This window comes from Eptatretus burgeri, chromosome 10 (assembly GCF_056783735.1).
Source record: "Eptatretus burgeri isolate ZD-2024b chromosome 10, Ebu_testis_v1, whole genome shotgun sequence".
Lineage (NCBI taxonomy): Eukaryota > Metazoa > Chordata > Myxini > Myxiniformes > Myxinidae > Eptatretus > Eptatretus burgeri.
The window spans coordinates 67,877,027-67,904,902 of NC_140970.1; the positions used below are offsets into that span (position 1 = coordinate 67,877,027).

Genomic DNA, 27,876 nt, shown 5'->3' on the forward strand with positions numbered 1-27,876 from the left:
GTCCACTCTTCGGAGAGCCAGGAAACAACATTTGTCCAACCTCAAAAATGAACTTTCAAATTTGTCCCCCTACTCTAAAACCTGGTGGTGCCTTAAGTCTGTCTGGAGTATAGGTCCCCTTCCATCCCTTCCTTCTCGTAAAATGGCACCATAGCAGACTCTATTCGTGAGAAGGCTGAATGCATCAATTCTATGTTTGTTTCCAAATATTGTGTCCCCAACACCTCACTCTCGGTACCCATCCTTCCCTGTTATACCAAAGAACTTCTGGATGCTGTCACTTGCACCTGAGAAGGTTCTTCCAACCCTCGACTGACTCTGCTACTGGACCGGACGGCATCAGCTCATGGGTCCCAAAAAACCTGCACTGCTGCTCTTGCACATTTTTCCCTGTCATTTGTGCAAGGTCATCTTCCATCTGCTTGGAAATCTGCCAACATTGTTGAATTACATAAAAAGGTGAAAAAACAGATCCCCTTACCTGCAGACCAATTCACTTGTTTCCAATCATAAGCAAGGTCATGGAATCCTTCCTTTTCTCCAACCTCATCTCAGATCAACAATTTAGTTTCACATCAGGTAACTCTTCCTTGGACATGATGCTCAGTCTCTCCCAACAATGGATGGAGGACCTCAATGAATGTCAGACATGAGATCAGAACCATCTCATGGTCATATCTGATGCTTTTGATGCATCCAAAGTATGCCATCGTGCCTATGGCAAACAAGACAACTCCACACTTGACTTCCTCTACTCTCGTAGCCAATGTGTGGCAACTCAATGGAATCCTTTCATCCCCTCTCCCTATCAAGGCTGGAGTGCCCCCAAGTCCTATATATATATAAAGACCTCGCATGTCCTCGAGCTGAAACTGCTGTGTAAAGCAACCAAGAAGGCCTACACAAGGCAAGCACTATGCTGAATCAACCCCTTCCAAGAGTTCCTCCACAGCTATAAAGACAAAGACATTCACAAATAAGAATCCCAATGCCACACATACCCTCAGCTACCGAACCGGTTTCATCGCTTATTGGTGAATCATCAGAGACAATGCAGACAGCATTGCATACCAATGAGGCTCCCCAGTATGTACTACGTGCAAATGTCAAAAGCAGTCAATATATAAATATAAAAATAAATAATAAAGAACCACCCACATCTCTCACCTGTGAATGGCAGGAATAGCTAATCGGCTCTCACCTCATCAACTAAACCCAGGTGGCTTAGGTTTAAAAAAAATAAACACCTCCCATGCATTGCTGTCTGTGCTGTCACTGATGATTTGGCAATAAGTGATGAAACCAGCAGCTGAGGGGGTGCATAGCATTGGGATTATCATGTGTGTATCATTTGTGAATGTCTTTATAGCTGCGGAGGAACTATGGGAAAGGTTTGATACAGCATAGCACTTACCTTGTGTCAGCCTTCTTGGTTGCTTTATGCAGCAGTTTCAGCTGGAGGAGCATAGGAGGTGTTAATTTATTTATATAATCCTAGCCACCTGGGTTTAGTCGATTAGGTGAGAGATGATAGGCTATTCCCTCCATTCACAGGTGAGAGATGTGGGTGGGTTTTTCTTTAACGTGTGTTTATGTGTTTGTGTGTGTAGGAGAGTCTGGCAACCCCTTCCCCCTGCCAATCCACTTTCTTTACAATCCTCTTGATGAAGTTCAGTCATTTAAACTCCTGGGTCTCAATATCACCCATGTTCTTTCTTGGGCAACCCATGTTTCAAAGTTGGCCTCCAAAGCCAGCTGCCAACTGGGCATCCTCCGCCATACAAAGTCCTTCCTTGGCACACAAGAACTCTGATACACATACAAGGCGTTCATTCACAACTTGATGGAGTACTGCTTTCCCCTCTGGGTTGGCTCCCCTGCCTCACATCTTGCTCAGCTTGATGCTGTGGAAACTAAAGCATTCAAGTTTATTGGAATCTCCCGTGATGAAGCAGAGTATATGGGCTTATCACTGTCATCGCAGACAGGTCAGTGGTCTCTGTCCTCAACCACCTCCTTTCTGGTCTTGCACCCTCTGCTTTTCTCAAGCTTTGTCCCACCCTCTCCCCCAACAAGTTTCTGCGGGATACATAATCAACCCCCTTCTGGTGAAACGACCAAAATCAAGGCTCAATGCCCACCACAACTCATTCGATCCTCTAGGTTCCCACCTGTGGAACCAACTTCCACATTCTCTTCAATCTTATTCTTCCCTCCAGGTCTTCAACACAGCTGCTACCCACCATCTCAGATCATCCCCAATCCAAAACGATCATTTTTTATACCCTCGGTAACCCCTCCCCCAAGTCCATAAAACCAGTGATACACACGAGTACATGATAAAGATCCCATCTGCATTCCACAAATGCAACGAGAAAGCACAGCACTCGGTAGAGTGCATACCTCCACCAAGCTGAACAGCTTACATTTTGTATCCCACTGATGAGCCGAATCTGCATAAGAAACTGAACCAAAAATCGAATCGGCTTGTTGTCACCGACCCTACCTGCTCACAAAGTTTCCGTCTGAATTAGTCTTAGCTTTGAGACATTGGGTGATATATTGTTTTGGCCCCATCACTCCATGGTGGGGGGGGGGGAGGAAATAAAGAAAGAAAATTCACATAAAAAAATTGTCGTATCTACACCACAATCAAATGAATTAGTCCTTGTCACAGACCCAACCTGTCCACCAAATTTCATTCCAATTCGTCCACAACTTTTTGAGACATTCTGCTCACAGACAAAAACAGAAAGGGGTGAAAACAACCTCCGTCCACCTTCGATGGCAGAGGTAAAAATTATGGCTTTTGTTTTTGGCTACCCTACCCCTACTCCAATATAGTGTTTGCATCAGAGCACATTCTCCTTCACAAGCCAATATAATTTTCTAAAGGACCTTTCCTTATTTCAATCAACTCAGAAGTCAATCTCCATTTTTATGTTCATCCCTCCAATATTTTCAAAAAAGGGAATTGAAAAATTTTCAATTTGATAATTTCCCTTCTCAAAATTTTTCCTTTCTCTCCTTGTATACATTAAAATGCAAATTGACTGAAAACAGTATGCTGTTAGACAGTCCAGACCATCATTTATAACTGACAAATGAGATCAGCTAAAAAATAACCATCACCGACAGGTGCCATGGAGTAATAATCATCAGTTTAAGTGCCACTGTGATGGCTCGTGCCTAAAAAACTGGAAAAATGGGAATTTGCTAATGACAGCACGTTAGATAAAGAATCTCCATGAAAGAAAATCTTCCGATGAAAAAATGGCTAAAAAATAGACAGAAAGACAGTTTTGCCAAATAATTCAGGAACTGCACAGACGACGACTCAAAACTTCACAAACTACATGTAAATGTATCCTGAAATGTGTGATTACCTTTTTGAAAAAGTGAAACCATGCATCGAGAAGAGCGACACATTTGATAGATTAGAATCCACCCGCAGCACAGCGAGAAGCAACACTTGGGATTTTGGCAGATGCTCTGCTCGGCTCCACTCCTATTTGGACATGACTGACGGAAAATTAAGCTCGATCAAACTATCTCAGCGACAACTGTTATTCAAAAAATAAAAATAAATTTATACCTACACAATCCTTCATGCCTGTCAATGCTAAATGACATTCTCGATTTGCAGTTATGCATGATGGTCTGGACAAGGCTTCAAACAGCAAAATAACATTACTTTTTTTTTTTCTTTCTTCAAAAATAGATAGGATGAATAGAACGAAGAGTGTTATAAACAAGGGTATAATGAAGACTCTTTGCTGGATAAATCAACCATCTTTACTTTGTTATATATTGACTTGCCCAATATTATTAGTGTTGTGTGGACGACTTCCATAAGGAAATAGAAATAATTATTGTTTTTAACAAATGGCCATAATGACGGTGTATTCACCTGCCATGTTGATAATTCCAGGTCAAAACTGAGTACATGACATTCCCATGTGAGCACTTGTCTGATGGTAATGCCAGGTTCAAATGCCATATTCCTGTGTTGAGTTTTTAGTTTCCCATTGTCTGGGTTATTCGGAAATATCCGAACGTCATTGTGTTATACATATTACATTACTGCGTACAATCGTCTAAACATTCTCACTTTACGTATAAAAATAGTACTTTGGTATTGTGCAACACAACTACCCAACAACCTGTTCTATCTCTGCCCATCACATAAGATCAGAAAGGAAAACTTTTCATTTTGTAAACCATCCACCATCGTTAATGGCAATTCTTCAAATCCAACTTGGTGTGCAACAGGTGAGATAAAACACCTTTCAATAAATGTCCTTCATCCACCTGTATATAATACTGTTATGGTTGTGGGGGTAGATGGAGGAATTTAGGATTGAACAGAGTTGTTTGGTCTGTGGACGTGGAGGAGACATCTCAATGTAATTAAGAAGGGAAACTGTGAGCTGAAGTGTTGTGTCACCACACGGGGGAGGTGCGGTGTTAATTAACTAGGGTTTGAGAATGGGTTCCAGTGTGTGGTTGCCCCCATGGCTTTTCCCGATATATTTATAACCAAAACCACGATAAACAAGCAAACGTGCCGAGCAGGCAGCCCTGCCTCCAAGGGTGGCGGTGGGCGAAGTCATGCCCTGAGGCTGACGATTGATGGGCGTGACATCAGAAGCTAGCCAGACAAGCCGAGCGGGTGCAGGCCCGCGTCTTCCCGGATTTCGTGCGAGCAGGCCACGCCCCGGAGGCGGAGGATTGATGGGCATGACGGGAGACGCATGAAGAAGACGAAGGCATGGGAGACATCAGACAAAATAGGAGAGAGTACATGCACGATGCCAGTGTGATGAGGTGAGATCGGGAGAGCGCATGCACAAAGTCAGTGTGAGGAAGGCACGAGCGCAGAGTGAAGGACGCATACGGTTGAGAAAGAACGTAGTTAGGAGATGGCCTGTAAGAACAGGGCTTTACAGCTGGCTTTCCTTCGATGCATAAAGAAGACGGCACGATTCTTGTGTTCGGGCTGAGAATTGACTCGCGTGGTGAAGCAAGACGCTGGCCTTTGGCTCTTGGTTGGATCGTGAGGAACGGACCCCGAGCCTCGTGTACGACAAATAGCGGGTCGGTGAGGACAATCGATGCACGAAGCAACTGCACGATCTCTCCAAGCTTCAGTGTTGAATACCGCTCACAAATTGCCTGACGTACGTTTGTCCCACTACGAGAGAAGCCACTTGGCGCTATTTTGCGCGTCTGCACGTGCTGGTGGAATGCGCCTCAATTCCAAATTCCACAAAGACCATCTCTGATCCAAGCCAAGTACAAGACCAAAAGGCGGGATTTTTTTTTTTTTAATGTTTCCCCTTGTCCGTATTCAAGTCTGAATATCGATGTACCTCAACTTAAGAGTTCAATTTACCTCATGTATTTATCATTATTACATTTATTATCCTTTGTAAAAATTTGTATATTTTCATTAAATGTGTTAATTTTAAGAAACTGTATCCGTGTATTTGTCATGGGGTTCGAGTATAAACCCCCGTACTGTGCATCCATTGCACCGCCATTGCGCCCCAGCCCTCCCGCACGCATTGAAATCTCCGAGGATCACTGTGTCCGCCTCCTAATAAGGAACTGCTCGGCCATCCCGGGCTGGGGTGTTAACCGCCCATCACCACAAATTGGGTCGGGGGGGGGGGATTAACCTGGGCCGCCAGCGTAGCAACAATACATTCACTGGACTAACCATTGACATACAGGGCTCTGCATGTATTGACAAAAATATTTCAGTAGCAGCATTCATCCTGATGTTACAAATATTAGATGAAAAGCTTTAGCATCACAATTGTTCTGAACTTTGCAATCCTTTCCAATGAAGATCTCAATTCATGCGAGGTATGGCCTATATCAGAACAAGACGTGTATCGGGAGTAGTTGCATACATGGGTTGAAAGTGCCCATGGTGTGCAAAGGTTATACCCTGAAAATCTCAGAAATACGAAGATAAACATTCCAAAGTGAAAAATATTTCACCTTCTGGAAGGAAAAAGGTGAAAATGATTTCAGCTCACCAGCTTTTCTGATGATGCAAAACAGGTTTCTTCTTACGAGGGCCTCCAGCAGGTTGAACAATTAACGTTTTGTATCCCACATATAGGCTAGATCTTCATCTGAACCTTAACCAAAACCTAATCGGCATGTTCTCATCACACAGTCAACCTGTCCACCAAGTTTTGTCCAAATCTGTCCACAACTTTTGGAGATATTGTGCTCAATATTTTTTTTGGCTCCAGCTCTTAATGATGAAGAATCACTTAAAAAATTATAGTATCCTGATCTTCACTAAAATCGAAACAATTCGTCCTTGTCACACACCCAACATGTCCACCAAATTTCATTGGAATCCACCCAAAACATTTTGAGATTGTCGTGCTGTATTTTATATCGTTTTTGGTCAGATCTCTCAATGGCCAACAATCACTTGAACAACTCCAGGATCTGGATCCAGATCCAGATCTGGATCCTCACCAACATCGATTAATTTGTACTTAACACAAACAAAACCTGTCCACCAAGTTTCTTCAGAATCCGTCCATAACTTTTTGAGATATCCTGCTCACAGACAAACAAAAAGACAGGGATGAAAACATAACCTCCTTCACCTTCTGTGGCAGAGGTAACTATTTCTCCGATTGTGCCTGACATTTTCCTTTGTTGTCGAAAACAAAAAAAGAAATATCTTCAAAATTGCACCAGGTTTTATTCTCTAATCCTTTAAGATTGTGTGGAGCTGTATTTTCGCTTTGTGTACACGAGCCTTGAATCTCCTTCAAAATGTCAATCTTTTGCTTGGCACAGACACCACTGAAAGAACCAATTCTGAAGTATTGGAAATCCTTGCTCGTTTGCTGTGTATTCAACCAAAGATACGAGAACATATGCAGCACGAAGTGCTGGATAATTTCAAAATAATAAAATATTTACCTTTCTTACAAGACTGTTTTCACTAGTCCTCTACGCTTTAGGGTTGGCTTAATCCAGTGCTAGCTAAAAGCGACTAATAAGGTTGCAAATACGAGCGTAAAGGCTAGGCAATCTTTTATTGCATTTTGCCTCATATTTACGGAAAAATGAAACAAATACTTCCCCTTTTTGGCAGGACACATTTAACCAACACACAAAAGGTGAAAGTTCATTTGTGCATGGTAACGAAGGCAACGATAACTCAAAACGAACACGTGATAATGCTAAAGACAAAGCACTTGGATACACAGCCTCTCGACCAAGAGCCATCGCGACGATGCCAGCGCGCGTTTCCATCCACCTGGCCTCTCTAATGGGCTCCTTGTGCGCCTGGAACATCTTCACGTTGTTCATGTTTGTCTGCCAATATTTGACAAAGCCTCCATGATCTGCGGTCAGCATCCAAAGGTCATTGTGAGACCAAGTCATAGCTCGTACAGAGGTATCATGAGCCTGGCAATAAAAATGGAGAGACAAAGCTAATGTTAAACACCATACATGCTACTTTTGTTTTCTGCAGTCTTAAGTTCATTGTGCGAGCTTGTACATATATCCAAGGTCACCCCTCTCCCCACCCCCAAAAGCACTGCAACATATCGAGCTAGATAAGCTTAAAAGTTAAGCAGGGATACTTATGTTAGCCCAAAATGCTTATAATCACTGTAGCCTTAACAGGCAGCAACTCATTTGATATACAGTAAAAGCTGTGTTATCTGGCACTTTATAAAGCGGTATGGGAGAGATATCAATCAAGTTGACATGACCACACAGCCTTCTCATTGATTGTTACCCCATCAAAAAAAAATACACCCAAAAACAACAACCAAAAAACACCATACAGAGGTGACCCAGCCTGAGCTGTGAAAATGACGCTTTTTCTCTCGACAAACATCTGATGCAGCCTCATGGTTTAAGAGCCGCGTCCATCTGTCATAAATTCACACCACAAGAAGTGCCATGAAAATCTCTTAGCTTCTCAAAACATCAAGCATTCACTTCCTTGCTTTGAAAACCCTTCGATAATGCTTCCCGAGTCAAGGTTCAACATTTCATAAAAACGGGAACAAATCCATGTCCTAATCGTTGCTACCACGAGTCCGGCTCTCTCAGCCCAAAGACCAATCACATGATCCCAAATCTTGGGTAGAACATGTACAGTGCCGATAGAAAGTCTCCACCCCCTTTTAAAAATTTCACCTTTTGTTGCCTTGTAGCCTGGAATTAAACTGCATTATATCAGACTTTTCCCACCTTTATTTCCACATCATAACCCACAACTTACAAGTGAAAAACAAATTCTACAAATTTCAGAAAATTAAATAAAAATACAAAACAAGAATATCTTGGTTGGATAAGTGTCCACCCCTCCATGTCATGTGACAACAATATCTCAAGCACTCCACAAGTCTGGCTTGCACTGCAGGGTGCTGTTGTAGAATTACAAAATTCTACAACAGTGCTAAGGACGAAGCCATTACTCAAAAAAGCACACCTCGAGTCCAGTTTGAGGTATGCAAAAAAAACTCCAGATTCTGAAGCCATGTAGCAAAAATTTTATGGTCTGACGAAACCAAGATGGAAATCTTTGTCCGCAATACAAAACGTTATGTTTGGTGAAAACCCAACAGCACATCACCCAAAGAACACAATCCCTACTGTGAAGCATGGTGGTGGCAACATCATGTTAAAGGAATATTCTCATCAGCAGGGACTGGAGCACTTGTCACGATAGAAGGGAAAATGGCTGGAGCAAAATCCAGAAAATTCCAGAGGAACACCTGCTGCCCTCTACAAGTGGGGCGGTTCACCTTTGAGTATGACAACGACCTGAACCACACAGCCAAAGCTACACTGGAGTGGCTATAAAAAGATATATGTCCTTGAGTGGTCAGTCAGAGCACCAACCTCAATCCAATTGAAAATCTGTGGCATGACTTGAAGATTGTTGTTCATCAACCCTCATTATCCCTCAGACCGGCAAGCAGCAGCTTCTTCACTCACTGCAGATCTGGATAAAATCACAAACTGGTCCAACACGTGGAACATGTCTTTCAATCCAGACAAATCTCACACTCTCACTAAGTCTCTTCGAAAGGACCGTTTACAAAACCCCCCCATCCACTTTCTCAACAATCCTCTGGAAGAAGTCTTTTCCTTCAAGCTTCTAGGTCTCACTATCTGCCATGACCTTTCCTGGGAAAGTCACATTTCCAACCTCGCCTCAAAAGCCAGTCGCCGACTGGGAATCCTCCGTCGTGCTAAGTCCTTCCTGGGCCCTCTTGAGCTCCTGACCACTTACAAAGCTTTTGTCCATAGCCTGATGGAGTACTGCTCTCCCCTCTCGGCTGGTGCTCCTGCCTCCGACCTTTCTCGGCTTCACGCTGTCGAAACCAGGGCATTTAAGATCATCGGCATCTCCCGCAATGAAGCTGAGTCTTTGGGCCTCTCACTCAATCACCGCAGGTTGGTCGGTGGTCTTTCTGTCTTCTACAGACTCCTCTCCAGCCTTGCCCCCCCCTGCTCTCTCTGCGATTTGTCCCCACCACATTTCCACAGGGCGCTCAAGGTCCGCCAACAACCCCCTTCTGGTAAAACTACCAAAATCACGAATCACTGCTCATCTTCACTCTTTCATTCCTCTTTTTTCCCGCCTTTGGAATAAACTTCCTCACTCTATTCTTTCCCATTCTTCCCTGCAGGCTTTCAAAACAGCTGTTCACCACCACCTCTTATCTTCCCCCATCCAAATCCTCGATCTTTTCTACCCCCGATAATCCACCCAAGCCCACTTCCTTCATTTCTCCTGCTTTCCTTCCTGAAAGTCCCTGAAATGTCCATCTTCTCTTCGCCATGTTCCCTGTCCCATCCCCATCCCTCTCCCTTCCACAGTTCACCTAATGTGTCTGTTCCCCACTGTTTTGTCCCTTCCACTCCCGCCCCTCTTGTCTCATGCCTCCTTGCTGTGAGTTGTGTGTTAGCTCTCATACGAGCCTCGACCAAGGTATATTAAAAAAAAAAAAACCCTCCCCATGCAACTTGACTGAGCTTGAACAGTTTTGTCCAATAGAATAGGCAAATATTGCCCAATCAAGGTGTGCAAAGTTGATGGAGACCTATCCAAACAGACTCACAGCTGTAATTGCTGGCAAAGGTGCTTCCACCAAGTATTAACTCAGGGGCTGGGGACACTTATCCAACCAAGATATTCTAGTTTTGTATTTTTAAATAATTTCTGAAATTTGTAGAATTTGGTTTTCACTTGGAAGTTGTGGGTTACGATGTATAAATAAAGGTGGAAAAAGTCTGATTTAAACAGTTTAATTCCAGGCTACAAGACAACAAAAGGTGGCGTTTTTGAAAGGGGTGTAGACTTTCTATAGGTACTGCAAGTGAAAACTCAGGGCAAGAAGTAGCAGTTCACCTTCCAAAGCATCATGGATTCTGTTCCCCGTCGAGCAGGATTGATTGGAAGAGGAAGAGGATTGTTCTCACAATCAACCAGAAGATCGACATATGAGGGAGACTGGAGAAGGAGACAATATAAATGAGTTGATGTGCAAGTACAACGTCGAATTGTCAACCATCTCCGACATCAAGGCCTAGGAGGAGAAGTTGCTGCTATTTTACACCAAGTCAGAGACCGACAACACTGTTGACAAGCGCCACACTGCACAAGCCAAAGATGGAGCAGCTAGAAAAAGCTCTGTATGAATGATTTGCTCTCAAACTTTCAGAGCACCAATCTCAGGAACGATGTCAATTGAGAAGGCAAAGTATTTTAATGATCATATGGGATTGACTGATCAATGCACCTTTTCTGATGACTGGCTGACTTGCTCCAAGCTGTGACATGGGATGGGGCAGCTTGACATCTCAGGGGAACAAAAGTCTGCAGATCACAATCCAATAAATATCCAGTATGGTGATGAAAGCAATCAACAACAATCCACTTCAAAGTTTGACCAAAGCCAAAATTGAAGAGTGGTGTGAAGTGACTCATGTTACGACTCACTTCAAAATAATCGACAATGTTGTTAATCCACAGAAGAAAGTTGAACAAGCTGACTCAGACGAAGAAGACTTTTCAACTGAACATATCACTGGCTGATGCAGGGGTGTGTGTTCCATTACCAAACGCTTGGAGAGTGCTTGTGAAATGGTCCTCAAGCAAGCACTCCAACAAAATGGTTGATAAGGAATGATTGGCTTGGCAAGCGATAGCAAGCTGATCGGTAATGGAACACGCCCCTGATAAAGATCTTGACACGTTTGTGAAGTTTTCTGAAAGGCAGAAAGCTTACAGCACTCAGGAAGTGATGAGGCTGAACCTCATACAACAACATTTCATGAGGGAGAGGCAAGAAACAATGCAGCAGTCTGACAAAATGAAATGGTTCAAAAAAGCCTCTTGAGTTTGACAAGATGATGAACCTGATGAACCTGATGAGCCTGAGAAAGAAGCCCGACGAGTTGACACTTTAGATCGTCCATAAACTTCAAAAGACGAGTTTATGTTTCATAATACAGGTTATGTTGTTGTTTTGCACAATTCAATGGTAATTCCCTTTATACTGCACTGTAATAATGTTATTTACTTTATTTTTCACGGGCAAAGTTTAACAAGTTGCTCTTGTACTATTCTATGTAACATTTAGATAACTGGTGTATTTGATGAACCGGCAATGGCAAAGTCCTTTGGGTGACGGATAAAACAGCTTTTACTGTATTACTTTTCCGAACAACCAAGAGGAAGGGGTGATATAATGCAGCGTTTGCTTGAATAATGATTCCTCAATGAGTGTAAGGTTTCCTGAGCTTTACCAATACTGTCAGAGCCCGCTATTCATGGATTTGCTATTCGCGGACCCCACGTATTCGCAGAGTGTAAAATGCAACCTCCTTTGACCTTCGTGGCCCTGTGCTTCGCATATTCGTGGTTTTATTTTTGCGTTTTCATAGGATTTTTTATTTTCCCTCATGAATCGCTAACCGCCGAGAACCTATCCCCCCTTTTTCTATCCGTGGTTCGTGGAATGCCCCACTATTCGTGGATTTTTCACTTGCGGTATTTTCCAGGAACGTATTCCCCACGAACAGCGGGGTCCAACAGTATGTACGATTTGACGATCAATGATGCGATTCATGATTTAGAGCCAGTAATTTTCTGATATTAAAAAGTGCATTTTCTGTTTCTAAAAAATATAATTTCAAAAAAACAAAAACAAAAAAACCCCTTAAATGCTGCTTAATAAAATAAATTTTATCATGTAATCAATGCAAAAAAAGCACTCAAAATCGATGTGGAAAAAAAATACTATTCTCAAGTCTGCACATCAAATACTCTGCAGCACTCCCCTTGGTGGTACATTTTGCCATCAGGGTGATGTGGAAACACTGAGAATAATGAATTGAAAAATAATACAAACAGCGAATGGGGAAAATTCGGAAACCGGATCTATGGTACATGGAACTCCAAGCCAAATAAATCTTTGGATGAAAAAAAAAACACAAAAGACAGACATGTCCATGTATGCCCATCTACAAAGGACGTCCACATACGTGGCAGTATGTACATCACACGAAAACCCGCAACTTGGTGTCTGTCTGTGATACATTCGGTCGTTACTTCTCTAATCTCAACCAAACTTGTAAGGACTAAGGGGCCACACGATGGAGGTTGTCGGGACTCAATTTGCCCCCCTCACCAAGTGTATTTTTCCTCCTTTGACAAACGCTACGTTAATGTGCATAAATGGCTTATCGTGTCAATGCGGCGTTTTGTGGGGCACCCCTTCCAGAAATATAAACAAAATTGCACCCATGTCCAAAGGAAGCGGTTCAGTTTGGCATTCTTGATATGGTATGGGTAAAGCCGAGAAACTAAAGAAGCCCATTAGAATTACCCTTTCAAACCCCTGAGAACACATTAGAATTACCCTTTGGGACCTTTCAGAAGCAAACACTGTGGGTTAGAAAGGTTCTTCTTCTTCATATTTTTACAGACAGATGGAAGGAAGGAGAGACATTCCCAAATATTGAAGTGGCTTCACTGCTTAAAAATATTGTAAACCACAAACACATATGATTACCGTTTTAAACAGTGGCTACTGCTGTTTAACACTAAACTGAAAGGGAGGAAACCCAACGTTCTTGAGGCATTGTATGCTTATTGTGCTCTCCACAGAGTAACGGACCCAAGCCTTGATGTACTGCAATCTATATACCCCAGAGGAAAATAACATGACCGTTCCTGCTGCTCCTGTAGGGAGTCGGTGTACTAGTCAACATAAATGCACTAAAACTGGCAGCCAAAATACAACTGTGAAAAAAAGAAAGAAAGATAACTGTGGTATAACTTTGCAACCCACTTTACCTGCAGAATCGTTTCAAAGTTGAATGCAAGGCCGTTCCAAAGGGTGAACTCTCCACTTGAGGCTCCGGTCACAAGCCTTCGGCCTTCAGGAGTCCACTGCACAACGAGCATGCAGCGACAACTTAGCCCAATAATAGATGCCTTCTGAATGTAACTAATACAATCCTGGCTTTGTGTGTAGTTTTGCAGAAACTTGTTGATAAAGATTTCAAGTGGGTAAACATCAAAAATAAATAAATAATTCTCAGGTATCATACAAAAACCATGAGTAAAGGTATATTTCTGTGTAAGAAGTCATTCACTTTAATAAAGTTTAATTACCTCCACCACCAAAGGTGAAGGTGGTAATGTTTTCACCCATTTCTATCTGTTTGTGTGCAGGATATCTCAAAAAGTGGTGGACGGATTTGGATGAAATTTTGTGGACATGTTTGGTGTGTGACAAGGAAGAATTGATTTAATTTTGGTGAAGATCTAAATCCAGATTCAGATCTGATAATTTTTTCAGTGATTCTTCACCATTGAGAGAGTGCTAAACTGATATATAGCACGATATCTCAAAAAAGTTGTGGACGGATTCAGACGAAACTTGGTGGACACGGGTGTGTCGCAAGGACTAATTGATTAGATTTTGGTGAAGATCCAAATCCAGATGTGGAAACGAGAATTATTTAATTTTTAAAGTGATTCTTCACCATCGAGAGATAGGACCAAAAACGATACAGTACTGTATCGCATGACATTTCAAAAATGCATTGGGCCTGATATGTTCTTGTGGATCAGGCATTACGTGGCAGAGGTATGTGCTCTACAGAGTGCCCTTCTAGTTTGAAATGCAATACTGTACTTTGTTTCATTTGAGATTCACATCTATTTCGTCTCTAGCTTTATCATTCGCTCCTTCAGAAGTTATCCACTGCATGATTCACAGCACAAACAGGACATGCAGACAGGATAATGTCATGTCATGAAAACATAGTTAAATTGTGTGCGCACACTTAAAATGAATGCCAAACCAACCGTTTTTCTCTGAAACTCACCCTTACAACAAAGACAGGACACCTGACTTTGTTTGTGGAGGTTCGGACAAATTTTGTAGTGACTGCATTGATGGGGTTGTTCATCATTCCTATGGGTGGAACAAGCTGTGACGAAAGAAAGAAAAAAAATTACAAAAATGAAAATGAGCTGTATGAAAACCTTTTGCCAAAAAAATAGATTTTCCCCCACAATCTGCACTTGGATGGCCTTTTCATTATTCTCTTGAGGGAATCAGGATTTTATAATCAAAACCTGGTGTTGGCTTAACGTTTAGGGTGGTGGCTTGGGATGCTCGGGTCCTGAGTTCAAGCCCCGTTTTCCGCTGAATTAACATCAGTGGGTCGACTCAGCCTGTCATCCTTCCGTGGTTGGCGAAATGAGTACCAGTGTAGCAGCCAAAAGGCTACATACAAAGGGAAGGGGTATTGACGGATTCATTAAATGTGGTATTGGTGCGGTGCAGGCATGATGGGCCGAATGGCTTCCTCCTGCGCATAAAAATTTCTTTTCATTTCACATTTTGTCCACCGGTTATATCATTACTGAGGCGTGGCTTTGCCACCGAGAGTGCACATGAACACGACACAAATTTTGACGGGGTAAGGCTGTACACAATGAATTTTGAAGGCACAGTCGGATTAAACGTTGACCAGAAATCTCGAGTGGATGAGTGCCCGATCAACGACCCAATACAGGACAGAGTACTCAACGAAGCAACACCCTGCCTGTGAAACACCAGGATGACAGTTTATAATCGGATCAGGAATTTAACCCATAAAAGACAGTGCAAAGGTAGCAAGTATGCTACATTTGAGTTATCCTGTCAATTTGCATTTTCATTTTCTGGATTTAACTGAAGGCAAAACAAATTTTAAGATCAACACAAACCTGTTGTTGAGTCAGAGGGTCTGTTATCACATAATGCTCTGAGCCAGAGGTCAAAGACCATCCAAGGATCCAAAACAGCGTTTACTATACTATATTCACTTAATACTGATATTCCCCAAGGATCACACAAATGAGGCCGAACTTGGCGGCGCAACACGTGGGAAAATGCTTCTTCTAGTCAAAATGGGGTTTATTTACAATGAAATACGGGAATATGGGGAGTCAAGACAATCAATAAATATGGCACAGATCTGGCGGTTGAGAGACAAAGATAGGGGTGAGGGACAGGCAAACTTATAAACAATGAAAACATAACAGAAATACTAAAACCTAATCCAACTGTGGCACCACTAACAAGTAACGGAATCTCACAAAAACAACGGGTAGACAAGGACTTGCAGCTGGTACAAAGCTGGTGGATGTGCAGGCTTGGGATGAGCAGGATGGTTGTGGCTGCAGTGCAGCTTGGGGCACGAGGTGAAGAGGTGCAAAGGCGATGCAAGGTGATGTCCTCCCAACTCTCCTCACAGCTCTAAACTAAACCAGAACTCAACTGCACTGGACAGAAGTGCCACTGAACTGGACCAGCACTGTACTGCAAATCAACTGAGACCAACTGCCATGCTCAGACGCAGTTATGGCCCTGGTAAACTTTCACACCACGTTTTTGGGTGATGCATCCCACTCATTAGCCATCTACCACTACAGGCATGCCATTTTCTGGGCAGTCCCAATAAATAAAGAAGTTATGCCCCTCTCTGGAGCTCTACAGCCAATCTCACTACCACTGCCTGTGGTGCACTGGCCAAACAATTCATGCTGTCTTTTAAAGTGCAATTCACTGTGTGCCTTTGTGGCTAAGTACTCACCCAAAAACAGGTGGTTTTTACACAAGTCTTACCCCTATCTATACAGTCTATAAATTACATATGCTGCCTCCTCAGCATCATGTTTAACAAGACAACTTACTTTGCCATTTTCCCTGTTTTCAAGAGTGAATCTTCCCTTTGTGAATCATACGGAACATGCTATTCTTACAAAAATCTAGCTATGACCCCCCCCCAACTTTCCATGCAAAACTATTTTATAACAACCATGAAAGTGTTCTCAAAAGTAACCACGATGGTTCTTACATCTCCATAATATGATGGGTCAGGTTGGATTGCTCGCATGTCTCTGGAATCCCTTTGCCATATCCGGTTCTATAAATGGAGAAGGGAGTGGGGGTGGGAACAAACAAAAACACAGCAACCAAAATGTTCTCCCAAGATTAAATATTTTAAGTATACAGAAAACAAGAAAAAAAGTTTTGCAAGGTGTCACATCAGAACATTTACACAGTTTAATACAAGATTGGAATAAACTTAGGCCACTACGAGACGACTCCATGCCTTGTAATGCATTTTGTAACAGTATAATCATGAGAGTTCATAGAACACGCAGTGTTCAAGTATATAATTAAATTGAAATAATGACTTTAAAGGTGGCCTAAAAAAAATTCCAGAAGTTTAGTGCTGTCACTGCAACATCTTTTACACGTTACATTATTCATGTCTATCGTTAGTGTCCTTTATGATGTCCGTAAAAACAGTAAATTTTGTGTTTGGAATGATTTTCAATTTTGTTCAATTATCAGAGAGGCCGACAGAGTAATAAAATTATGTCACTTCTCTGTGCATGCGCGATCAGGATGAATACAGAGCCAAAGCATTTCTCAACTGCAGGTTCGTTTTACCTGCAGTTACAGGTTCATGTTCAAAATATAACATTCAAATGAAATCAAGTTGTTCCTCGATCATAAACTGACGTTTGTGGATGGACAGACAGAAGTTAACCAATTTCTCAACCACACTTTTTGCTTCGAGTGGTAATGAATACATTAAAAAAAAAACGTAATTTTTTTTTTAAGTCCACTTCACATCCAAGTGATGAAAACGGGTGGGAGGAGGGAATAATTAAACAATGAAAGAATGAGAGTTCATATTGCACCTTACCACATGGTCTTGAGAAAGAAAAAAAAGTGGGGCATTGGGGGAGAAGGGGCAGTAAATTTGATTGGTTGTGATGATGTAAAATGCCATAAGATTTTGTCCAAGTACTACAAAACGGAAGGTTTTTGAAAGTGCCAAAAATATGATTTGTGTTCTAATGTTAAAGTAAATAATTCAATTGAAATAAAAAAAAAATATTTTTAAAGGCCATAGAAAAAATAATATTCAGAAGTTTACCACTGTAGCTGTAACATGTTACACCTTCATATTTAATACATTACAAAAGTTCTCCATGCCTGTTGTTTATGTCCTTTATGATGTAAAAAGAAACCAAGTTTCCTGTTTGGAATGATTTTAAATTTTGACTGCCAGACAAAAAAACAAAAACTATTTCACCATTCTGTGCATGTGTGATTGGGACAAATTCAGAGCCAAATTACTGGTAAACTGCAGGTTCATTTTCCGAAATCTGTTCCTATATGACATTCAATTGAAATGAAATTGTTCCTCGATGATAAACTGCTGTTTGTGGACAGACAGACAGACAAAGTAAACCAATTGCTGAACCCTGCTTTTTGCATCGTGCTCGCGGTGTCAAAACTTATTTTCAATTACAATTACAAGCGTGTGCTACATCAACACGACCAACATACACAAGACCAGATTAAAAAAAAAATTAAATGTATACATCATGGGCTTTGGTATTGCTTTTAGGCAGTCTTGAAACTTGCTCCAAATAGCCTCAACAGATCAAAAGTTTGCAACATGCCCCTGTGCTCAGATATTAGTACCTCGTTTGTTTGAGCTCAGGGCCCCGGGCTCCCGGTCTATACGTATCAGGTACAGTAATACTCTACGTTTCTCAAGCATAAGAGTAGATAAACAACAAAATTATTCATCCACAAACAAGAAGCTCGTTCAGTTAAAGAATTGGATGAAGCCAGTTAAGCTATCATTGATAAGTAAGCCTTTTATTTTTTTTTTTTAAGATTCACAAGTATAATGGAGCGTAAAAGGCGCAACTTATAAAAAAAAACTTTTTAAAGGGCTGTTTTTTGTATTTTTTTAAACCCTAAGATTACTGAACATAATGACAAAGTTGTGAAATCTACATGTGAAGTCAATGAGGAGACTCGGGTATCATTTTGCAATATCTGAAATTTTGGATACGTGCTACATGCAATTTAACGTTCTTCCCTTTTTTTTTTTGTTAAATCTGGAATTAGAAATGGTTCTTATTTAGTGGTTAGAGTACACAGTCACTGCAGTGCTCAAAATTTGAAACCCTTTGGTGTGGTAAATTTTTTTCACACTGTTCCTTGCCAATCCAGGCATTGATCCTTGTTTAACAACTCACTCGACGAGAATACTACTACATAGCTTCAGCATTTCACATTTTAACAGTAATTATTAGACATTTCGAATAAAGATAAACACTTTCAAGAAAACATTCGATCTTTACGGGTTTTTTTTTAAACAAGCTGAGAGTTTATATACCAGTTGGTTCCCAATATCACGGAATTCTGCAGAGTTGGGATGAGGTGAGACTTGGCCTATTTCGACTGTTGTTGTTTAATGTACATTGTGTCCAGTAAATATATACAACATTTTATTGCAACTCATAAAAACCAATTCCACAGGTGAAAATAATTCCAGAATGTTCATCATAACCCAAATGGTACAAAGAAAGACAGTGGAAACAAATGACTCTTGCACAGTATAAAAGAATAGCCTTCACATAATACACAAGCTAAAATACTCAATGTGAGCAGACATTTCACCAATACTACATTGCATGCAAAAGGCAGAATGTATTTTTATTGAGATGTACAGAAATCTTAGTAACGTTTCGCCACCGATCACAGTCCAAGGTCACGGAGGGCAACCATCACTGCTATGACTGACCTCCAGATATTTGACTATTGACGAATTGTAGTCGATCGTCTTACGGTTGACGGCACGCCGCATACGTTTGCCATCAAATGTGACCTGCTGGCCAACGTCATGATGGCCAAAGTCAGACCGCTTGTAGACAACATGCTTAGGGCCTTGGTGTTGGAACTTGGGCATGTGGAAGAAGCGTGGTGGCGACGTCATTTCCATAGCCATTAGGAAAGACCCCTGCACTAAGGTCCACTAATGGTCCTAGAAGGATTAAAAAATCAGCTGAGTACAAAAATAAAATGGAAACAATGAAGAGATATCAAAACTTTTGAATGCAATAGACAACTTGGCACAAAATAGGGGGTGGGACCAGAGAATAAAATAAAAATCCAATCCCAGATTTTAACATAGCATCTCAAGGCAATGCACAAAATTACTTTTGGTTCCACATGAGACTTCTTTTTTTCACTGCCCCACCTCTACCCCCCCCCGCCCCATTCCACATGTACCGAAAGTTTGCTTTTGCTCATAATGTCAAGTTTGATTGAAACCACACAATGCAACAACTTAAGGACTTGAGAACACTAGGTACCAAGCAAAAATTTCTCCCAATGCACCCCATTATATAAATTGCCATGAATCTGGACAAAAGATTCGAAATAATTTTGCTGATGCCAAGGAACACACAACTTACTGTCAAGTCTCACAGACCACCACCAGGTTTTGTTTTTTTTAAATAAACTGTTCCTTGACAATTAATTGAACAGCAACAGCTAAATAGTTGTATGCCTAAAATAACTACTTATTAACTTGTAAACGAGTGACTGATCTTTTTGACTGCCTGGATCATCAGCTGGGCTCCATTTTTCATCTACGTTTTGATCCTTCCAGTTCAGGACCTCTCCAACAGTGGGTCCATAACCTCAGCTGTTTCAATAGTCCGGTAATAGAGACAATGCAATCTCACTTTTAAAACCGAGCATATACCTTTACCAATATGTTTGCACGCGCGCGCACACCTTGTCCATGGAACTTCATCAAAGTGCAGGAATTTATTTGCTCAAGATGCTGGTAATTACTCGCTTCCTCATTATCAAAGATACAAGATCTGCTTGCAACCAATGCTCAATGGGACACCCGATTTAACGTCCATCCGACGGACAGACAGAACACACAATGATGCGTCGCCCTACCTATGAAACACCAGGGCAGTATACACCCAATCTGATATTTGCAGCCAGGACTGACAGCACAAAGGACGCACACATACCTTTAGGATAACATATAATTAATATTTTTGAAAATGAATGTTCAACGAGAAGAAATGAAAACAGTTAAGTTGAATTTTCAAATATACACAAATAAATTAGCTAATAAAACTGTGTTAAAAGGAAAAACAAAATATTTAAAAGTAGATTCAGAGAAGTGTTGCTTCTCAGACAGACAGAAAGAGACAGACAGACAGAGACAGGAGGGTGAAACCGTAACCTTTGGCCACCTTTGGTGGCGGAGGAAAAATTAAGATGTCCCGATGAAGCCAAATTTCCCATAATTACAATCAGAAATCATGAATTACACCAACGTATAATTACCCCAATTACCCATTTTTATCAAATTATATTCTGATTTTGTATTTCAAAAAAATATATAGATTTTTTATTTTTCCAGCCACCATCATGCCATCTAACTTGACAATGGTATCAGTACAACTCATCATGGGTATTTCTCTACGTAATATAATACTCTCTTGTGCACATCAACGGGGCTCAGGAAGTAAATGTTTAATTTCTTTCACCGTTGTTGGTCTCCGCTCTGATCGTGGTTCAGAGCAGGATGATCAGTTGTTTTGACGATGCAATACTAATGATCCTATGATTAAAAAAATTTTTATTAAAAAAGGTCTTTCGACAAGGAGCATGGATAAATATTAAAAGTATATCAACTCACTGTTGAACATCAGCTCACTAACAACTCACCCATCTGACAATATGCATCTTTACGGTCTTTCTAAACAAAAGGGAAGTTGACAAAACAACCAAAATGGTTGCCTAATAGCATGAGGAGAGCTCGACGATGTCAAAAAACAAAAATGTCATGATGACACTATTTGAAAGCGCATGTTCATGGGTCATTTGCTTGTCCAAAATTGCTAATGTTTTCATGTTCTCTCAACTTGCCGGTGATGGTAGTACAATAAAACTATTTTGTCACAAAACCTTTTCTTTACGCAGTTTTTCCGATGGAAAACTCTCTTATGGCAGTTCTGAAACATTTAGGATCAATCTTGCTTGGTAAAGAGGTTAACATAAAAAACAAAAAAAAAGAATTTCTGACTTGATAAGATTCCATTTAAAAAAAGAAAATTGGATTTGAACATCTGAGGGTAGGGAGGATAGGATAATTATTGGCCGAAAACAAAATTGATAACCCAACATGCACGTTGGTATACAGAAGTCATGGCTCATGGAAGAGCTTAAGGTATTATAAACTGAAAGTGGAATGGAAGGGTCCAACTATTAAAACAAATTGAGCATGGCATCAAAGAGAACAAATTATAAATCAAGGAAAAGTATACACCTCACATGAACATGCAAGTAAGTGTGAATGGACAGTTAATAGGGCAAAAGATGAACAAAGCTTAAATGTTGGATTGAACCTAATAGACAAAGGAGATGGCATTTCCATTGACTATTGTTCATGGCTGCTGCTGACTACTACTACTACTACTACTCCAACCTTATTGTGAGGTCAGCCAGGGAAAGTTTTTGTGCAGTCTTTCAGAAACTGGCTAGTCTGGGGTGACCCTTGATGGAAAAGTGACAGGAATTTGTAATTTGTTCAAGATGCAGGAATTCACTTGCCGACTCTTCCCAAGAGACACCGTGAGATATTTTAAGTCCACCAACAACCAGTGCTGGCAAAGGGGTCCTCCGGCTTAACGTCCTACTAATGGAAGACTCGCATGGCGAATAATCGCTCTGCATGCGAAATACCAAGGTGACAGTTTATAGCCAGGTCGAGATTTGAACCCAGGCTAGACAACTCAAAGGAAAGCTTGGAGGCACACAAGCACGCACACACACCAGAACACCTGAGGGCTATAGTTCGATTAAAAAAAAAACAAAATTTAAACATTAAAATCCAATGGATGAAATCAACAAGACATTAATCGAGGTATTTTAACCACCGTAGGAAGCAGGAGCTGACTGACATTTTGTGCTTTCACTTCAATCAACTCTGTCCATTTCATCCATTGTCCACGACTTGTTTCATCCAATACTTGTCTGCTGATCGATACTAAATCTTCATTTGGGGTGAAAATCCAGGGTGAAGACTAAGGTTTGGTCTATATTCAGGTCAGTGAGCTATTTCTGACAGCTCAATTCATTGAGATGAAAATGCAGCTATTTCCTCAGTTACGTGGCACAATTAAAACAAGAGTTGTACAAGTGCTGGGTGAACATCATTAACATATACAAACATCACTTTGAAGGGTACCAACTTCCACAACAATAAGAATTAAAATGTAAAGAAGATTGACAATACTTTATTGCATTAGAAAAGACAAAGGTAAGCCAGTTCGACCAAACAGTAATCAAAGACCCTTGTGATGATTGCAGAGTCTGTTTACAGTGATGTCAGAGTTAACCAAGTATCTTGCATTTGGATGATCTCACATTCTCAGAAGGGGAAATAATGGTGAAGGAAGAAGAAAGTGTCTCATTATGCCATCTAGATCTTCAAGCCCAGTTCACCACCATTTCAGATCACCCCCCTCTCCCATCTAAAATCATGATCTTTTTCTACCTCCCATTAAACTACATCCTTTATCCCTAAGCCTTCTTTCTTCCAAATTTCCAGTTTTTCTTTCCTGTGAGGTCCCTTCTGTACCATCTTGTCCACCCCATGCATCCTTTCCTACCCATCATTCCTTCCCATACCCAATGTTTGCCCAAATCTCCCTCAATCTTGTTGTTCAACTCCATTGTTGGCATTTCCACCACTCTGCCTGCAAAGGCGATGGCATATCTATTGAAAACTTGTTTTGATTCTGGCTGGTCGTGGGTGGGTGGGTGGGGACTCTGGCTGGTCGTGGGTGGGTGGGTGGGGACTCTGGCTGGTCGTGGGTGGGTGGGTGGGGACTCTGGCTGGTCGTGGGTGGGTGGGTGGGGACTCTGGCTGGTCGTGGGTGGGTGGGTGGGGACTCTGGCTGGTCGTGGGTGGGTGGGTGGGGACTCTGGCTGGTCGCGGGTGGGTGGGTGGGGACTCTGGCTGGTCGTGGGTGGGTGGGTGGGGACTCCGGCTGGTGGTGGGTGGGTGAGGGGGAACTCCGGTTGGTGGTGGGTGGGGGGAGGGGGAACTCCGGTTGGTGGTGGGTGGGGGAGGGGGAACTCCGGTTGGTGGTGGGTGGGGGGAGGGGAACTCCGGTTGGTGGTGGGTGGGGGAGGGGGAACTCCGGTTGGTGGTGGGTGGGGGGAGGGGAACTCCGGTTGGTGGTGGGTGGGGGAGGGGAACTCCGGTTGGTGGTGGGTGGGGGAGGGGGAACTCCGGTTGGTGGTGGGTGGGGGAGGGGGAACTCCGGTTGGTGGTGGGTGGGGGAGGGGGAACTCCGGTTGGTGGTGGGTGGGGGAGGGGGAACTCCGGTTGGTGGTGGGTGGGGGGGAGGGGGAACTCCGGTTGGTGGTGGGTGGGGGGGAGGGGGAACTCCGGTTGGTGGTGGGTGGGATTCACAGTCGTAAATTTGCTTCTCTCAATTACCTGAAAACATAAATTAAAATTAAACAAATGGGAACTTGCATAAACCATAACGAGCTTCGATGCTTCAAAATGATTCACAATTTCGAGCCCAGTGTGTGTTTTAATGAAGATCAGTGGCACGAAAAAGAAATAATGGCGTTAAAACTGAAAGCACATTCCTGTAATATGTCGAAGTTATCAAGGGTTCGGGTTTTAACGTTTTAAATCACCGTTTTTCCTTCAGGTTAATGCATCTCCCACAGCCCCAAACAAAACATCCAACGAGTCTTTATTTCAGGGTAAAGACATTTGGACCACGACGACTCACATATTTCGCAGCAAACGCAGAGTTTGAACCGCAGCTTCAACAGAGAACCAAGGCGTCGTCGAAAGCAAGTCAATGTATCAAGTTAAAGAAAGGAACACAATCTTTGTGTCGTTCAAAACCAACTGACGAAGGCCTCTGGCCTACCAAAAAAAAAAAAAACCAGGAGGAACGATGAAAAAATAAATTTGATGTTGATGAACAAAAACTATACATTCAAAATTAAAGTCCAGAATACAAGTTGTTTTTTTTTTATTGGAACTCAACAAAAGGACGAGAATACAACGCAAGTCGAAGCCGCTGAGCGAAGAAAAAATTAAATAAAAAAAGGGGAAAAAAACATGGCGGCCAATACCTCACGTTGTTGTTTGCACGTCGCGCCCCCATCTCTTTGATTACGCCGCTAAATAAAGACACGAAACACAACGATAGCAGCCACTTACTTTATTGAAATCTTGCAACAACTTCCTTCATACCGATACATTTTAAAAGAAACCGCATAGGCTCGCACGACCACAGCTTTTCGCATTAAATTCGATGGCTGAGGGCATCAAGATCAGGAAATGACGTCATTGAACGGTGTTGTTGTCCTTGGAAATTTTTGCCCCACTTCTTCTTTCTCTTTTTTGTTTCTTCTTATTATTCTTCTTCCTCAGTTTACGTTCTCGGCGATGAGTTTTAAACCACTTATCTCTGTACTGACTGGATAAGATGCCGAACATTAATTGGTGGCGCGGTTCTGAAGCCACCGGAAGCGCTCCGTCCGCCATATTGCTACTCCTCACAACGAGAATCGCGTTTGCGTCAATATACGCAGATACGTGATTCGAGGTGAATATTTTCCGACCAAAATTCCACTTCCCACTTGATTAGCTCACCTGGAACATAGTTCTGGGGACCTTATTGAACGGTCCGTCGTCTGTTCGTCATTAAACACTTGCAGCTTCTTCTCTGAAACTACACACACGATTTGGATGAAACGACCACAACCTTCATCACTCGTGATGGAGCAAAGTTTGTTCACGTCATCAAAAAATGGAGGTCGAATTGGTGGTCCACGGGGAGGGGGGGTGGTTGTCCGCTGATTTAGGTATTTGCTCTTTTCTCAGGAACTATATACACAATTGCGGTTTGTTCACACTATTTAAATGACAAGCTCAAATGACCAAAGATCCTCGTCCTCTTAATGATGACGTCATAAAAACGAATATGACGTCATTGTAATGTATCAGGTTTGCGATAAATTATCTGTGCTAATGCCCGGCTTGATTCCCGCAAACAAAATTCAAACAGCTTGGTTAGTTTCGGAGATAATGGTATTGGCAATTTCCATTAGCGGCGATATTATGACGTCAACTTTTTTTCTAGGAAGAATTTCCAAAATCGGAGATGGTTACTGCCTGCGCGTGTGCTTTCTGCATATACATGGCAAGTTTCACGAAGATCCGATGAAAACTCTGGGTTGTGAAACAAAAAATGTAAAAAAATAGGAATGACGTCATAAAATTGATATGACGTCATAATGATGTATCATATGTGCGGTAATTCATCTCTACTAAAGCCCTGTTCGATTCCCGCAAACAGAATTCAAAAAGCTTGCCTAGTTTCAGAGATCATTTTTTAGGCGATTTCCATTAGCGGAGATATTTTGACGTCATAACTTTTTTTTCTCGGAGGAATTTTCAAAATCGGAGATCGTTACTATCTGCGCAGGGTATTTTTACATATATATATATATATATATATATATATATATATATATATATATATATATATATATATATATGACAAGTTTCAGGAAGTTTCGATGAAAACTGTAGGCTGTGAAACAAACAAACAAAACATGTCAAAAAATAGGAATGACGTCATAAAAATTGATATGACGTCATAGTGATGGATCATATGTGCGGTAATTCATCTCTGCTAATGCCCTGTTCGATTCCTGCAAACAGAATTCAAAAAGCTTGCCTAGTTTCGGAGATAATTTCTTAGGCGATTTCCATTAGCGGAGATATTTTGACATCATAACTTTTTTTCTCGGAGGAATTTTCAAAATCGGAGATGATTACTGTCTGCACAGGGTATTTGTACATATATATGCCAAGTTTCAGGAAGTTTCGATGAAAACTGCAGGCTGTGAAACAAAAAAGTGCACAAGAACAACAACGTGAGTAAGACTTAGAGATCCTCCACGAGGATCTAAAAATGAGACCGCCTGTCCTGAAGTTCACCTGGATCAGGAGCAACACTCACTCAAACTCAATTTTTGAGACCTCAACTCCCCCTTCATGCTGTGTCGGAGTGGAGACCCGTCCAGGATTGTGCCCAATAACCAAGGAGACTGCTGAGGCATCACCAACACTCTGCACAGAGTATGGTCCCAATGGATGGAACTCCCCCCCAGCACACCCCCTCAGAACTTGATTTTTTAATGGCATGAACAGACTTTGGTACAAAATGGGTGATGAAAGTTATGGTTAAGTTTCATAGAAATTGTGTTTGTAGTTTCAGAGAAGAAAGCAAATACCTATTTATTTATTTATTTTTGGGGGTAGTCAAACTCACACCCCAACCCGTAGACCCCTTTAATGAGCGCAGATTTTGATGCGGTCAGTACACGTTGGTACATCACAGGTGATGAAGGTTGTCATGTGTTCATGTATGAGATGAACTGGAAGTGCGGTCATCGCGAGGCGGGAACATGGCGGCATGAGGAGGCCGGCCTCATGGATGGTCCTGAGGTTTCTGTGTGTGGAGCACAATAAAAGATTGATGGTGCATTCAAACTGCTTTCCCTGCCTGATACATTACAAAGGTTGTGGTCAAGATTCATCAAAATCGTGTGTGTAGTTTTGGAGAAGAGAAAATATAGCTATTTTAGGGGGGGACCCACTGTAGAGCCCCTTAATGAGCACAGATTTTGATGCGGTCAATAAACCTTTTTAAGGCATGAGATATTAAGCTTGTGGCCAAGTTTCATCAAAATCGTGTGTTTGGTTCAAGCAATAACGACTGAACTGTTTACGGACTCACTGACTGACTGACTGACTGACGGACACTGCTCGATCGCAGAAGCTCACTTGACTAAATTGCAGATTAACTAAAATCGGGGTCGAAAGGAATTTAGGGGAGCGAGCGGGGTTTCCCTCCAAAATAGGTATTTGTTATAACATTGGTTCATTGGTACATTTTGCTGATTCCACTCAGTATCATTATTCTACGAGGTGAGCGTCCAGGGATGTTGCCCCTATTTTTCTCCTTCCCCCCTTGATTTTATTCTTCCGCCGGTTTGAAAAGAGCATTGTTATAGTTTTTATGATACTAGTGCGTGCCTGTATGTGCGTGGCTGTATGTGCGTGGTCGTACGTGCGTGGTCGTACGTGCAAAAAAAAAAACAACTTTCAAACCGCGTGCCAGAAACAACAACCACACAGGCCGTTCCTTCGCTCACGCGTGCCCGTACATGCACGATAATTAATGTGGTTGTCGTGGTTGTCGATAATTAATTAATTGATAATTGTGACGTCAATTGTGATGTCATAGCACCGTGCCCTGTTATTGGTTTGGTAAATAAATGGCCATAACCTGGGAAACAGCTGAAACGGATGAAGAAGAACGATATCAAACCTTGAAAAGGC

At 41.8% G+C, this 27,876-nt stretch overlaps 1 protein-coding gene across 1 annotated transcript in view; it reads right to left on the minus strand.

Moving 5' to 3' along the window:
• Positions 1 to 24,835, minus strand: part of LOC147018769 (pre-mRNA 3' end processing protein WDR33-like) — a 139,856-nt gene extending 115,021 nt beyond the window's left edge. Inside the window, exons 1-6 of the mRNA XM_085900095.1 lie at positions 24,682 to 24,835; positions 19,198 to 19,437; positions 16,435 to 16,503; positions 14,413 to 14,517; positions 13,373 to 13,468; positions 7,301 to 7,452 (exon numbers count right to left, since the gene is read on the minus strand). Coding sequence (XP_085756221.1) covers positions 7,301 to 7,452; positions 13,373 to 13,468; positions 14,413 to 14,517; positions 16,435 to 16,503; positions 19,198 to 19,401 — 626 coding nt within the window. The 5' untranslated portion in view covers positions 19,402 to 19,437; positions 24,682 to 24,835. The remainder of the gene's footprint in view (positions 1 to 7,300; positions 7,453 to 13,372; positions 13,469 to 14,412; positions 14,518 to 16,434; positions 16,504 to 19,197; positions 19,438 to 24,681) is intronic.
• Positions 24,836 to 27,876: the final 3,041 nt, after the last annotated feature.